The sequence below is a fragment of the Dermacentor andersoni genome, chromosome 1, assembly GCF_023375885.2.
Source record: "Dermacentor andersoni chromosome 1, qqDerAnde1_hic_scaffold, whole genome shotgun sequence".
NCBI classification, from domain to species: Eukaryota; Metazoa; Arthropoda; class Arachnida; order Ixodida; family Ixodidae; genus Dermacentor; species Dermacentor andersoni.
In genome coordinates this window covers 92,751,793-92,766,230 of record NC_092814.1, presented here as the reverse complement: position 1 = coordinate 92,766,230, position 14,438 = coordinate 92,751,793, and the positions used below count along the sequence as shown (strand labels likewise).

Below are 14,438 nucleotides of genomic sequence, written 5' to 3'. Positions count from 1 at the left end.
TAACTTCCTCACTCAAATGCAGCAAATTTCATTAAGATCGGTCTAGGGGTTATCTCAGAAAAATGTTTTTGCATTTTACATGTATTTAAATAGGCCCCCGCCGGAGTTGGGCCCGAGCTGAATCTTCCTCTTAGCTCAAAATTGGCAATTATGTATAACTTCTCTCGCAATCATAAAATCAGCCAATAGCGTTGGTGGGTCAGGTGATTTCGATGACACTGCATGACAGCATTGCAGAAGGGCAAGCAAGTGATTTTTGCTGTGTTTGACAATAGATTGTAAATCCCTGCTGCATGCAGTGACTATACAGTGAACTCTCACTTGAGTGAACTTAAAGAGACCAAAGGAAATAGTTCATTTAACTGAAAGTTCACTAAACTGAATATTCACTAGACCAAAATAAGACATGGCATATAGAGTCAAAAGTTTGAAGTGCAATTCATGGAGCAAGAGACATGGCATCCATAGTGTTAGAAATGTGTGAAATGGAATTTGTACACATCAACAAGTACAAAGTTCATAACAGTTATAATGCTGCCTTTCTCACTTGGAAAAAACTCTGTAATCTTCTTCTGCACTTGTACTTTTAAAGCACAGGAAGTAACAAAACTGTCCAAAGTGTCAATGTTTTTGTACACTTCTTCTGGCACAGCTTGCTGTTGAGACACAAAGTCTCTCAACTTTTCAATGTACCCTACAACCTCAGCTAGAGTTATAGAGCTTGAAACTGGCTTGGCAGTTGCCTCTTCTTCGTCTCTTCGTCTTCTTTGCCTCTTCTTCGAAAGAAAGAGACGATGACCATGCCACGACTAGCCGGTCGGAAAAAAACACACACCACGTGGTTTGTGGTGCGACAGATCGCTGCTTTGCTCTGGCGGCGTTGTAAGCGCCAGCAATGTTACTTTGTTCATGGTCTCCGAGATTAAATGCTTGCTCGTTTTGTGCGGGCGATCTCGGAGGCCATGCCTCGTTGCCGTTTGTTTTCCGCACCGCCACTTTGCCCCAGGGGCGCCGTAGCGCCAGCGACGTTACATTGCCGCTGGGGCGGCGGTTTGATGAGGGCGTGCATCGGTTCTGATGGTAAAAATAAGCCTTGGTCCTCTGAGTGAGTTCGTTAAACTGACATATTGACTGTTCCGAAATTCATTTAAGTGAAACATTTTTGCATAGAATCTATAAGAAAACTGCCGGGGATTATTAAAAAGTTCGTTATTCTGAAATATTCGATAAACCGACGTTCGTACAACTGAGAGTTTACTGTATTTGGCTCATGTGCATAGCAGCCTCTACGACAGATTGGCAATGTTTCCTTATAATGTTCAAAAAGTGTTTTAGGGCCCCTTTAAGTTCGCAGTGTTTCAGGGCCCCTTTAAGTTCACACACCATTCGCAGTGAACAAACCTGCTACAAAAACAATAACAAAGAATGAATAGAAAATTAATTATGAACAGCGCATGTTAGGCGAACGACATGAGCAGAGGGTTGTCCAGAAAAAGCAGTTCCTTATCGAGAAGAGATACAGACGGCATGCTCCCACAAGCTTCACTTCTCCAATTTATGTATTAGGGCTCTACCAATAACCTTGGCTTGAGTGAACTTCAGATGAAATCTGTATTCTTTACAAAGCCTGGCCGTTAGCCAGCGAAAGCCATTCCTGAGATTCAGACTGTGCTACGGCACCCAATCAGAACTCTTTGGGTGCCAGGTGTTTTTCTGAAGTACAACAAATTCAATTTCTGTCCAAGTAACACATAATCAGGATTTTAATTCAAATGCTACTTATTGGCAATATGTTACTAAACAGATTAAAAATGTTAATCTAGAAATTCCAACAAAAGTTACCAGATGTTAATAAATAAATTTATTTAGGATGCATACAGATTAGTGTTACCCAGGCAACTTGGCCTCTTTGTCATCAGAGTTCTAAAGAAGTTTTTAAATTTCTGCATAATTAAAAAAAAAATGTGCGAGCTTTTTACGCCAGTCCACCGTGCTGTGAAACTAGAGACGTCAACAACACTGGCAGTCTATAAGCCTTGTCGCAACATCTGGTGTGTAAAAACACAACCTACTATAAAATTTTAGTTTAACCAACTTCTGAATAGACAGCACAATCAGTCCATGGCTATTTCACATTTATGAATTATCTCAGGCACAGCCAGAGGTGTGCATTGGTGACCAGATGAATTTATTTGGGCACAGCACCTAAAGGGTTAAAGCATCTACCAGATTGCCTGGAGTACTGTTTCCCCCAATCAAGTGGGATGAGATACACTACCCCTGACATACACGCTGTAAACCAGCTTGCATGTTCCATATCCAAGATAGTAAAAACCGGCACCACTAATATATGCATAAAAGTTACTCTTCAGAAAATGACTGCACACGCTTCAGAGCAGAGCTTACTCGTATTGACAAAGCTGTGTACCCATTACCAATGATTTCTAGCATTTGTGGAGGCATACTGAATAAAGCAACACATGCATCAAATTTGCAAATAATTCAGAAAGCATGAAGCTCCATCCCGCACGGGTGGTCTCCTGCATTCATACATTGTCTCACAACATTAAGAAAATAGCCTCTCATGTCATGTCAGCACCTTGCAAACTGCCAAACATCTGTGCTGTGATAAGCCATAAGAAAAAGAAGGTATGTGATATGAAACAGGCAACCAAGTTTACAGAGTGTGTGTGTTTAGGGTAGTGCATCTCATTTTACTTAGCTGCGCGAAGGAGTACATCAGGCAAGCTGGTCTGTGCTTTAATGATCAAGTGTGACAGCCTAGACTGAATGTCGAGAATGGTTTTGGCAGCCTAATGGCCACACATTGCAAGGAATGAGGTTGTTCACTCAAACCAAGTTTATCGCAAGAGGTAAAGATAAAACTAGGAGTAAGGTAGTAGAGACCTAGTGTTACATTGAGTGAAGGGGTTAAGCTTGCGTCCACATGCCATCTCTGTATTCCTTCTCAATTGATTAGCTGTGTGGTTTAAGAAACGAAGCACATAAAATATTGGAAGACTGCTTGTACAGTGCCTACTTTAGTGTTCTGAAAGCTTATTTCATGTTGAATAATTAGGCAGTTTGGCAGAAATTCTGATGACTCCTATTAAAGCTAGCACTGGGAAACCCAAACCACTTCTGCTTTTACTACCAGATCAAATTAAAGGGTACCAAACTGTATATTTGAGTGGCTATGTGAATTTTACATAAAGCTTTATAGTAGGAACAGTCTTAAAGAAAGAAGAAAAAGAAACGGAGAAAGACAGACCTTACTGACACATACGGGGGCTCTGTACTTAGTATAGAAGCTCACTACATTTTAAGATAAAAAACAACACCCATTGAAGTGAAGTAAGTGCTGGATGAAGAAACGTTACCACACACAAACATGTACACACATACACACAAGAAAAAAGAAAAGAATGCATACTATGTCAAAAATCTGAACAGTTTAACCCTTTAAATATAAAAATTATTTTAAGCTGTGTCAGTAAATTACCTTTCCATAATACCAAAAAAGCCACTTTTACTGTGATAAGACACTTGGTAAGCCAAAAGCGATGCAAAAACAAATGACAGGTGGTGAAATCGCCTGGAAATTCCCACACCAGCTTGCCATGACATCATGGATTTTGGCACCATCTGCTTGGGCCTAGTTAAACTTATCGGTAGAAATGGACTGCACTGTATTCTAAAAGAGCAAAAGACTGAAATTAAAAGTTTCAAGAACTTTTACTGAACCGCAATGGCAAAAATGCGGAAAAAATACTTTGCAATTCGTAACGTCACACTGACTGCTACAGGCCTTTGGGTTCTGGTGCGAAATTCAAAAATTTAACTGTGACCATTGAGCTCTTTTGTAATATTGAACCTATTACCACAAAATAAACGAAAGTAGAGTTCTTCAGAAATACTTTATCAATCTAGACTGATTCAGCGTTTCTCTTTATAGTCAGTGACAACCTGAGAATTACAAGGTTATATGTAAACTGTCCAACTAAAACTAAATTTGCATAGACACACCAGCCAATTAGATTCGTTTATTTACCTGACGGCAAGCAGTTTCGCATGCTTGAAACAACTATTTTCTCCGTAAAGATTGGTCATTGTTTTATTGGTTTCAGGATGAAACCTGAACGTCCAGGCACATCTTATAGGGCATCTTGGTGTCACTGCTCAGCTAAAGGTAATATTTTAGCTTGAAACAACTAGCTACTGATTACTGATTAATTACTGATTAATTACTGATTAGCCTAGCATTTATATTAGCCAGCTAAAGCCATTAAGCTGTGAGCAGATACCAGCTGGTTCAGCTCTTTCAGTATTGAAGAGTTAGTGCACTATGTTTTTGTGGGTGGAGCTTCTTTGTAATTCTTAGGTTGTCACCAACTATAGTGTCCTTCTAAACAAGGCAGTAACACTCAGTGAATAAAAATAAACACTAAATAAACCAGCATTCCACAGCATAATGCAGCAAGCCACTTGAGCTACTGAAGCTGTATTTCACCTCTTTGAGTGTGTCCTGGCGAGATTTTCGAAGCTCATCATATTTTGCCCGCAGCTGTCCAAGCTCAGCCATTTGCTTCTCAAGTGCTTTGGTCAGTTGGCTTTTCTCCCTAAAATATGCAAAATCATGCTTACCTGCTCAAAGCAACATTTGTGAGCACAGTGTTCCCTTTCACTACTGTAACAGGAACCAAGAGACAAACATCATCAGCTTTGAGATAATTAAAATTGCAGAAAAATGCATTGGTGTTCTGTTGAAGTGTTATTTCCCCAATTAAGATACTAACACAATTCATGGCAGACTTAGGACACAAATATCTCAAAACTGGGATGGTCTCAGGATTCCTAATAAATGAATGGATATTGCTAAGCAGTGACAGGCTTCATTTCAATGCAGAAAGTGCCCTAATCTTACTGACAAAGTTAAACAGCTGATTGCACAGCATAATCTGCTAGCAAGTAATGCACACCTCTTTAATTAATTTAGCCCAAGAGGCAGGCGTGTACTGCCAGAGGTGATTTTATTTTATTAAGCCCTGTAATGCTTAAAAGAAAAAAATAGAAAACAGAAGAAAATACCTAACACAATAGCACAATGCTGTATAACAAAGCTAAAAAAATATGAGAAATAATTTTATGAAGTGTGATACACTAGACCCTTCTTTTGCTCAACTGCAGATCCGAAATACCGTACCAAAAAATTAGGAGGACGCCTAAGCTTCGCCTTAAAGAGTGGAACGCAATAGCATTTAAAGACCGCTGACTGCTTTTCATGCTTCCCAGCAACTGCAGCTTATGTAACTGTAACGTTTACTGGGAAAGATGCTGGCAGCGAACAGTATGCACGAAGGCAAGCGTTCTGGTAGAAACGCGGGTTCTTGTGTGGGTCGATCTCCAGTTATTAGGTCTATTCGACTCAGCCAAGTTTCTCTGCACCTTCTGCACCTATTTACGGTGCACTGCACTTAAGACTCTCGATTCCCCGAGGTGCAGCAGTGCACTCCAGTGCTCGATTGAACGGGGTGCAAGGCAAGGTGCTGCCACATTGCAGTGCACCCTTGAACCTTGCAGCCAGTGGGTGCAGTCCAGCACGCCATAACTAGCACCCCCTGCACCCTTTTGTTTATGGTGCCATGCACCTTCTTCTGAATCGAACAAACCTATTGTTTCGCACTTTTAATATTTCAGTCTGAGAAGAGCTACCATAAAAGATACGCACTGTCTGTTTTTTTTTTTTACATTACAGTTATTTGTAAGGTGCCGTTCTCAAAATTCCAGGGAATAATATTGTAAAGAATAAAAGACAAGGTACGAGCAACTTTGGTTGTAGAAGAGTGGTTGGGCATGCATGGTTCGGAATTGGATTTGAAAATCTTTTTGCCGAAGCAACATCCGATGCCGGATGTCACATTTCCTGCGTCGCGGGGCCCTTAACGCTATCACGTTAAAATACCACAATAAACACATGACAATATCAATGCAGTCAACCAATGCAAGCTCAATAGAATGGGCACATAGGCAGCATTATCAGTCTTGACTTGTAGGAGAGGTCGAGTTAGAATATTCAACATTAGCTTAAGGTGCAACGACACAGCAATATATAGCCAAAGCAAGCCAAGTTATCATGCATGAAGTTTCACAGTAGACTCATATGGGCTACAGACAAACACTTTCCCAGATGTATCAAGTATCAAAAAAGAGTAAGTGGCCTACTGTCTTTCGGCGTGGAGCAGCTTTGTAGCTTCGTCCAGGCGCAGCTGTAGTAATGCCGCCTGCTGGTCTGTCGAGTCAGAATCAAGCTGAGATGGGAGACTGCTGCTTGAATCCTGGTCGAGGTGCTCTCGTTCTACATGGGACGATGGGCTGCTTGAAGATGCCAGCACCTCTGTCTCCCTGCTTTTATTGCTGCTCTCCGCAGTTCTGAGCCCCATTCACAATACAAGATACAAAACCTTCAAGCATGTTGCTTCTTGCAACAATAGTGAAGAAAAACGCATGCATTGTTTCCTCTTTAGCAATGCATTCTTACAGCTACAGCCTTCCCATTGTACCCCCGGGCAATTTTTTAATGATATCGAACAACTGTACACTGCACAGCATGTCAGCAGCCTTGTAGCGGCAAGGGACAGCAGGATCAGCGACAGCATGTACTGATGCGAAGGACAACATCCAGATGGAATGTATTCTACTGCTCTATTCTCTTCAGTAGTGCTCCTTGCCACTACACGGCCGTGGACACAAAATTCGATCAACGCTTGCACAATATAGTTAAAAAATTGCAAGGGCGGTCCTAAAATGACGGTTGACTCTCAAAATTTCAGAGAAGTACATGTGGGGTTTGTGAAACCATTTCCTTTAGCTGAAAGTGGCTAACTCTAATGACTGGGACAAGGACGGAAGAGGTCTTCTGCATCATTCAACATACTGCCACAAATTCATAGATTAACATCTTTGCCACATTTCCATGTGTTCCTAGAGGGTCCAAGTGTGAAGCCAAGTTCAAAAAAAAAAAAAATTGGACGAGGGAGCATACAGATTATCAGTCTCTTATAGACCACATCTTTCTGGGCAAATCAGCCTTAAAATATGTGTAAATTTGTTTTTTATATTTCCTTCTTTAACAAATTAACAGCACTAATAACTTTAATTTAGCTCATCAAAACAGAACAATTTTAGGGCCAAAAAGCCTTTAATATGTGCAATAAACCAAAACTAACGAGATCTGAAGAATCCTAGAAGCACAATCATGAAATTAAAAAAAAAAACATACCTTGCTATAAAGTCAAGCCATATCAAAGGTTGTCCTACAATTTTACAAGTTGTGGTTCATTGCACACCCAACTTGTAAGATAAGTGTGGAAAGAAAAAGAGTTATGCTTGTGTGAAAACTCACAGGGGACCCGATCAAGAGAAGGAAATTTACAGACAAATAAAAATGGGTTGGAGTGCATACGCCAGGCATTGCCAGATCCTGACTGGGAGCTTACCACTATCATTGAAAAGAAATGTGCACAATCACTGCATTCTACCGGAGCTAACATATGGGGCCAAAACTTGGAGGTTGACAAAGAAGCTTGAGAAAAAGTTAAGGACTGTGCAAAGAGCCATGGAACAAAAAATGTTAGGCGTAACTTTAAGAGAAAGAAAGAGAGCAGTATGGATCAGAGAGCAAACAGGGATAGCCAATATTCTAATTGACATTAAAAGGGGAAAAATGGAGTTGGGCAAGCCATGTAATGTGTAGGATGGATAATCAGTGGACCATTAGAGTCACATAATGTGTGTCAAGAGAAATGAAGCGGAGGACGGCAGAAAACTAGATGGGGTGATAAAATTAATTCGCAGGGGTGATGAAATTAATTCACAGGCGCTAGTTGGAATCGGTTGGCACAGGGCAGGAATAATTGGAGATACCTTCGTCCTGCAGTGGACCTAAATTGGCTGCTGATGATGATGAAAGAAGTGCTAAAAAAAGGGGGGGGGGGGGTTCCAGAAAATCAAGAAGGAAGATTTTAAACACATTCAGCACACTAAAAAAACATGCAGGAGAGCTAATGTTGACTGGATTCATAGCTTGTCACCTCCCGACTCTTGTTTTTGTCTGGTTTTATCCATTTGGCACATTGTTTTTCTTTTTTTTAGTTTGTTTTACAGCATCAGTACTGTGACCGGAGGCCTTCGAATTGCGCAACTACTTATTTGTAAGAAAAGTTTTGGTTGTCTAAAGGCCAGGTTCTAGTCTAACTTGTTTTAGCATAACAATTGTGCCTCTGTTACCATTGCTGAAAAGGCACAGGGTGTCATATAGAGAAAACTTGCGAGTCCGAAGACTTCTGTAGGTGTCTTCGGCAGCCCTTTGCTAAATTGTACCACTGAAGCACTCATTAAGGGCAAGACTACATTTGACAGAATGCCAAGATCTATGATTGTTGCATTTCAATGCAGAGCTTAATTCCAGAATACTGCAGCCACCGTCCACATTAATACCAGATTTTAATGTACTTCCTGAACCACTCCCTTCACAGGGCACATCATGCACTGAGGGTTTTGTGTCAATTCCCAGTAAACTTTCATTCTTCTCACCTTTGCGTCCAAATTTTACCATTCTGTAGCTACCAGTTTAAATGAGAAAACTACAGTGTATAAAGGAACCTCTGATGGTCAAAAAAGCCTGTGAAGTGTGAACTGTTAAGGCTTTTAAGTGTCATGTACCAGAAATGAAACCATGCTGAAAGTGCCCTTGAACCTTATTACTTATTTAAACTTGGTAATTGTGTTTTACAAAATGCTATACAGTATGAACACTTTTCTACTGCAAATGAAACCAGTACTTTCAGTTTTGTTCTACACTGTTGTAGTGCAATCAGAACAACCGGACGCACAGAAAGGCACATTAGACAACACAAAGCGCTAACTTCCAAGAATATGTTTATTTCTATTTCCACAGTCATACTTAACCACTCAAAACAACACAGTACATATGTACATTGCATAGTCAACATAAACAACACTAGAGAAATCATAAGGAGACACTTTACAAGCCACACTGAGTGTCTGCTTGTGATTTCTATAGTATTGTTTATGTTGACTATCCAGTACAATCATGTCCTATAATGTTAATAAACCTATTGTTGGAAGTTCACACATTGTGTTGTTTAATGTGCCTTTCTGTGTGTCCAGTCGTTCTGCCTGTGCTACAACAAAGTAGAGGATGCCATACCAACAAGCCCCCCCAATTAGCTACCCTGATCGATTTCAGTTTTGGTTTCACAAAGATCAGGTTTGGTTGCAATTTTCGCAATATCTTTTCAAAGAAACAACACAGTAGTATACAGTTTTCTGCAAAGCATTCTTTGATGAACCACACATATAACTAAGCAAATGAAAACAAAAAATAGCATACTTTATTGAACAAAAAACTTGGTTTTAAACTTGCCCTCATACCCTAACACCTCTTCCAGGCTACCACGCCGCTATAGATAGATCAATGTGAAGCAATGCAAAATCAGGATCTTCTTTGACACACATAAACCAAACATGCTGAATTCATTCTCACACTTAGCCCTTATACTCTTCATTAGCCTGGGTGGAGTCACCACTTTCAATGGTACACAATGAATGGCCAACATGCCTATACTACAAAACCAATGCTATGAAGCACCACATGTCAATAGAACATACAATAAATGCTGCTTGCGATATTATTCTGCCTGACCCATGGCCTTGAGACACTTGTTTGAGTTTCGGCATGACTGCTCACCGCAAGTATTCGAACTCCCGTCGTAGCTGATCAACTTCTGCTTCCAGTTCATGCTTTTCACGCTTGAGGGCCGCAGCCTCCTTCGTTGCTGCATCCACACGGGCCCTGAGGAGACGCGCTTCCTCCCGCGCTTTGTTCCGTTCTGTACGTACCTTGCTCCATTTTTCACGCCAGTTAGCTGTGCAGTCCGACCACCTGAGAACAGCCCATATTTTTGAATCAGCTGTCAAGTGAAGCTTTGGTTATCTTTGAAGGCGTTACACTCAAAACATGTTTATGCTGCAAAAGAATTTTTACCCTTACATAACCATTGCAGCAATGTGGATGGATCCTCTATTTCAAAAAATTAATACTGGAAGTAAACGTAAACTAGTGGTTCCCAGACTAGTTTCCATGGACAACATATCTGTGTCCACACATACTTAATTTAATAGATGTTTACGTTCCCATTTCATTTTTCATTTCACCACTGGAGTACCCACATTTGCCTACCCTACTCTAAATATCAACAAACATGCTGCTTCCATTTCTATTTCTTCACAGTGAAGACTGTAATAATATAACCACTGAATGTAAGTGTGTTGGGTGATGTAATGGGTGTTGTATGTAGTCATTCTTTTCATATTTCCATTCATATTTCTTGCTTGAAAAACTAAGAAACGCAGCAGCATACTAAACATGCATAATGTTTCTGTGCAAAACAAGAACGAGCTGCTGGAAGCTGTACAGACACTATATTTCAGTCTAAAACTGAAACACACACAAAAAAAAATTATTTCTAGTAATCTGGTTTCTATTAAATAACTGGTCTAAGCTCGTCTTTATGCTACTCTTGAACAACTTATACTGGCATAGTCAGTGGATGCTATGCAACTATATACAATACTATGCAATAGGGGTTTGCGAATAGTAGTTTTTGTGAACAAATCAAATAAAAATCGAAAAGTGTCAGAAGCAAATCAAATCTAATATTTTTCTTATAGCTTCCAAATATTTGAGAGCCTTCTCACCATTAATAAAAATTTTTACATCCTGGTATTCACAATATCAGAAAGTTTGTCATTACAGTGCACAATAAAACACGCTTTGTTAAAAGCATAAAGGGAGCATTAGGAATAACTAAGCAGTTTCTTTGCAAACTCAGGGCTCTTTGGAGCATATGTGCTCTTGCATTATCATATAAGGTTTACGAAGGTAACCTTGTGGCCTAATTAACATCAGTGTATACCTTGGCAACCAAACCAGAAATGTGTGTCATCTGCGTCAATGGCAGAGCAAACAAAAATCACTTTATCTCTAGTTCACGTGGTTGCAGTAGATGGTGCCACAACTGGATCAAATATGATGCAATGAAACATATTCAGGTTTAATCTAATGAGAGGACACAGGTGCTGCATCTATAAATAGTACCAAACAGTACCCCCCCCACTACCGAATGTACCGCCTACACAAAATTTTATTGCAACTAATTGTGGTTTTACTGAAAATATCTGGCTCCCCCAGTGACACAACGGGCTCTATTACATTATGACCACTGTGGTTATTGCATTTTCGCTTCAATCTTTTATGTGAAACATTAAAAAACATGAAATATTCAAAGACTTTTGGAAAAATTTTCAGAGTTCCCAATAGTGACTATTCAATTAACTATTCGAAAGCTTCGAATATTTGCCCCACCCTACTATGCAACTTTATTCAACACTATGTAAGTACATGCAATGCTATACATTCGCTCTCATGCAACGCATGACACGCAGTGACACAATGATCAAGGTGTTGAAGTGGGGTAGAAGCACCCCATGTTTGTTCTCTTCTGCTGGCTCTCCTCTGCCCTCTGCACGAATGAAAACAGGGTGTGGTGCAGGCACTTTACCCTGCATGAACACAACAATGCAAAACTGCCCCCTACTACTGCACCCAGAGCAGGCGGAAAAAATTAATGCTGGAAGGCCAGCATAAAAGTTCATTTGTAAAAGCACAACAACAACAAAAAAAATCACCAAATGTCTGGTGTTTTGGCAAATGCAAGCAATGACCACAAGGACATATTATTCCCTGTCCTTCACAAATTACATTAGTGCAGTATGTTCTGCATAAATTTGCAATGTGGAGAAAGTTTCACACAGTGAAATATTGCCTTCTACCTCATCCAATTCGAATGTCCCCACTGTAGATACGAAGAAGAAAATGTCTATTGTTCCGACATACAAACTATGACAACAAACCTGCCAACTGTCTCTCAAGCACAGAACTTCATACATTTTGTTTTTAACGTTCTTGCATCCTGCTCTAATTGGAATTCTTCTGCAACGCCTGTCATTAACCCCATGGCCTTGTGCTTATAGCTAAATAAGAGTCACTATGCTACTGCACTTAGTGACAAGCATTGTTACATCATTGCATTAAACACAGCAGCTCCATTAAAAAAATAGTAGCAAAAGAAAGGATTCCACCATGTGGTACTAAGGGTTTACACAAGATAAATAAATTTTAAAAAATACTTATCACAAAGATCTGTGACCCAGACCACCTATATGAAGCAAGTTACACATATCGCTCAATAAAATTTATTCTGCCACTACGCGGTTGCCTTCTCATTTACTTCACACTTATTGTACTAGCAATAAAGACACGACACACCATGTCTGCGAGTATAAGGGACGTTCCAAAAGCAAGTTTCGTCATTTATTTTCACATGGTAACTTTATTGCCAAAAAATATATATATATATATACCGTGGCATCATGAACTATACAACTTGCACTATTTTTCCACATAGTGGCCAACGGCACTGAGACATTTGTCGTAGTGTGCAATCAGTTTGAAGAAACCACTCTGGTAAAACTCAGTGCCCTGCGATGCAAAGCCTGAGACATGACTTCTTCACCACACACGATCTGTAGGCACTCATGGATGATGGGCACATTAGTCCCACGTGCCCATTCATACAAGATAATGGCACGCACTTCCATTCGCGGCCATGTTGTCAGCACACGTCTGTCTGCCAGTCTGTCTGCCATCGTGATTTGTACTCGAATAACCTCGTGCATGCCGGTCTGCTGCTACTCTCTCTTCTTTGGCTCTCTACGCATGAGCCATTCCTCCTCCGCTGACGCTCCTTTCGTTGTTTAATTAGCAACGGGTGTGGATTCTTATGGCAATTGTTTGTTTCACCTGGTGTACACTCTTCCCTTTCAAAAAAATGGTGAAACATACTTTGGGAACGTCCCTCGTAATTACTTGAGTTTGCTAAAAAGTCAGCCCGAGTTGTCAATCCAACTTGAGTAGAGAACACTAGTAATGAAAAAAAAAAGCCACAAGTATGACAAGGCAACAAAAAGCATAAAAGCACACGAAAAAATACTCATACAGACACCACTTCGGTGCAACTGCAGGAATCGTGAAATAGGGGATGCAATACTATAAAAAATGTGACCAACAAGCACGACCATCTAACGTTTTGCCACTGATAATTGTAAATGCCAATATCGTAACTCACAGAAACATGGCTGCATTCACAAATACAGGACTATTAACCTTTTTCAAGTGCATCCCATTTTCACTTTGCGCCACTGTGACATCACAATATTACTAGGAGATGGCATATTATATTAGCTATTTTAGAATTTCCATCACAGTTCACTCATATTTCCATTGAAATAAACAATTTGTGAGCTACAATAGAATTTGTCTAACAGAAGAGACTAGGTGTTTCCTACTGATCTCCCCACCACTCCCCCTATCATTGTTCTAGTTTTTGTTAACTAACTACATGGAATGATTAATATTCTGCTGCCTTATTATCTCATACTACCCACTTTCTTTCTATTTTGTTGGGTGACTTTAACATTTCCAAAATTAAATAAAGCTCTGAACATCCTACTGTAACTCCATTTTCCATGCTAGAAAAATAATTTTTTGGCATGTGGTAATTTTTTCCATTTCTTAAGTAATCACACCTGCCACTGAAAAATACAAATATTCTAAAATAGACTCCGATTAGTTCTATTATCGCACCATGACGTTTCAAGCATAAACTACTTACGTGGTTTGGGTGACTTTGTCTTCTCTCATTAAACATTATCCTATAATGATGTAAAGTTAAAAACCAACGGAAAGTGAATTGCATCCATTTGTCTACAAATTTTGTGGCCATCAACAGTGAACTCACCTAACTCATTGAAATTTTTTTATCGACTTTAATGACCATACAGTTCAAACTAACTAGATGTTGTTTCCGGCTAAAGCTAACAATTTAACCAACAAATATATTCCTACTCGTAATGTTGTTACTAATAATAGGGCCTTATGGTGTAATTGTAACACTAAGCATTTATCAAAGAAAAAGAAGCACATTTATAGATGTACCCAGATTTCTTCTGACGGTGCTTAATGGACCACTGACAAACTTGCTTCTACAGAATCTATAACTCTGCTAAGAAATGCTAAACATAATTTTCCCCCTTCGTGGTTGCTTAGTGGCTATGGTGTTGGGCTGCTAAGCACGAGGTCGCGGGATCGAATCCCGGCCACGGCGGCTGCATTTCGATGGGGGCGAAATGTGAAAACACCTGTGTACTTAGATTTAGGTTCACATTAAAGAACCCCAGGTGGTCCAAGTTTCCGGAGTCCCCCACTACAGCGTGCCTCATAATTAGAAAGTGGTTCT

General features: G+C 40.0%; 1 protein-coding gene across 3 annotated transcripts in view; it reads right to left on the bottom strand.

Moving 5' to 3' along the window:
• The window catches only part of LOC126544503 (coiled-coil domain-containing protein 102A), a 46,198-nt gene that overhangs the window by 28,965 nt on the left and 2,795 nt on the right, over window positions 1-14,438 (bottom strand). For all 3 annotated transcript variants that reach the window (XM_050191846.3, XM_050191848.3, XM_055061781.2), the window contains exons 3-5: window positions 9,770-9,964; window positions 6,223-6,429; window positions 4,511-4,619 (exon numbers count right to left, since the gene is read on the bottom strand). In XM_050191846.3, coding sequence (XP_050047803.1) covers window positions 4,511-4,619; window positions 6,223-6,429; window positions 9,770-9,964 — 511 coding nt within the window. The remainder of the gene's footprint in view (window positions 1-4,510; window positions 4,620-6,222; window positions 6,430-9,769; window positions 9,965-14,438) is intronic.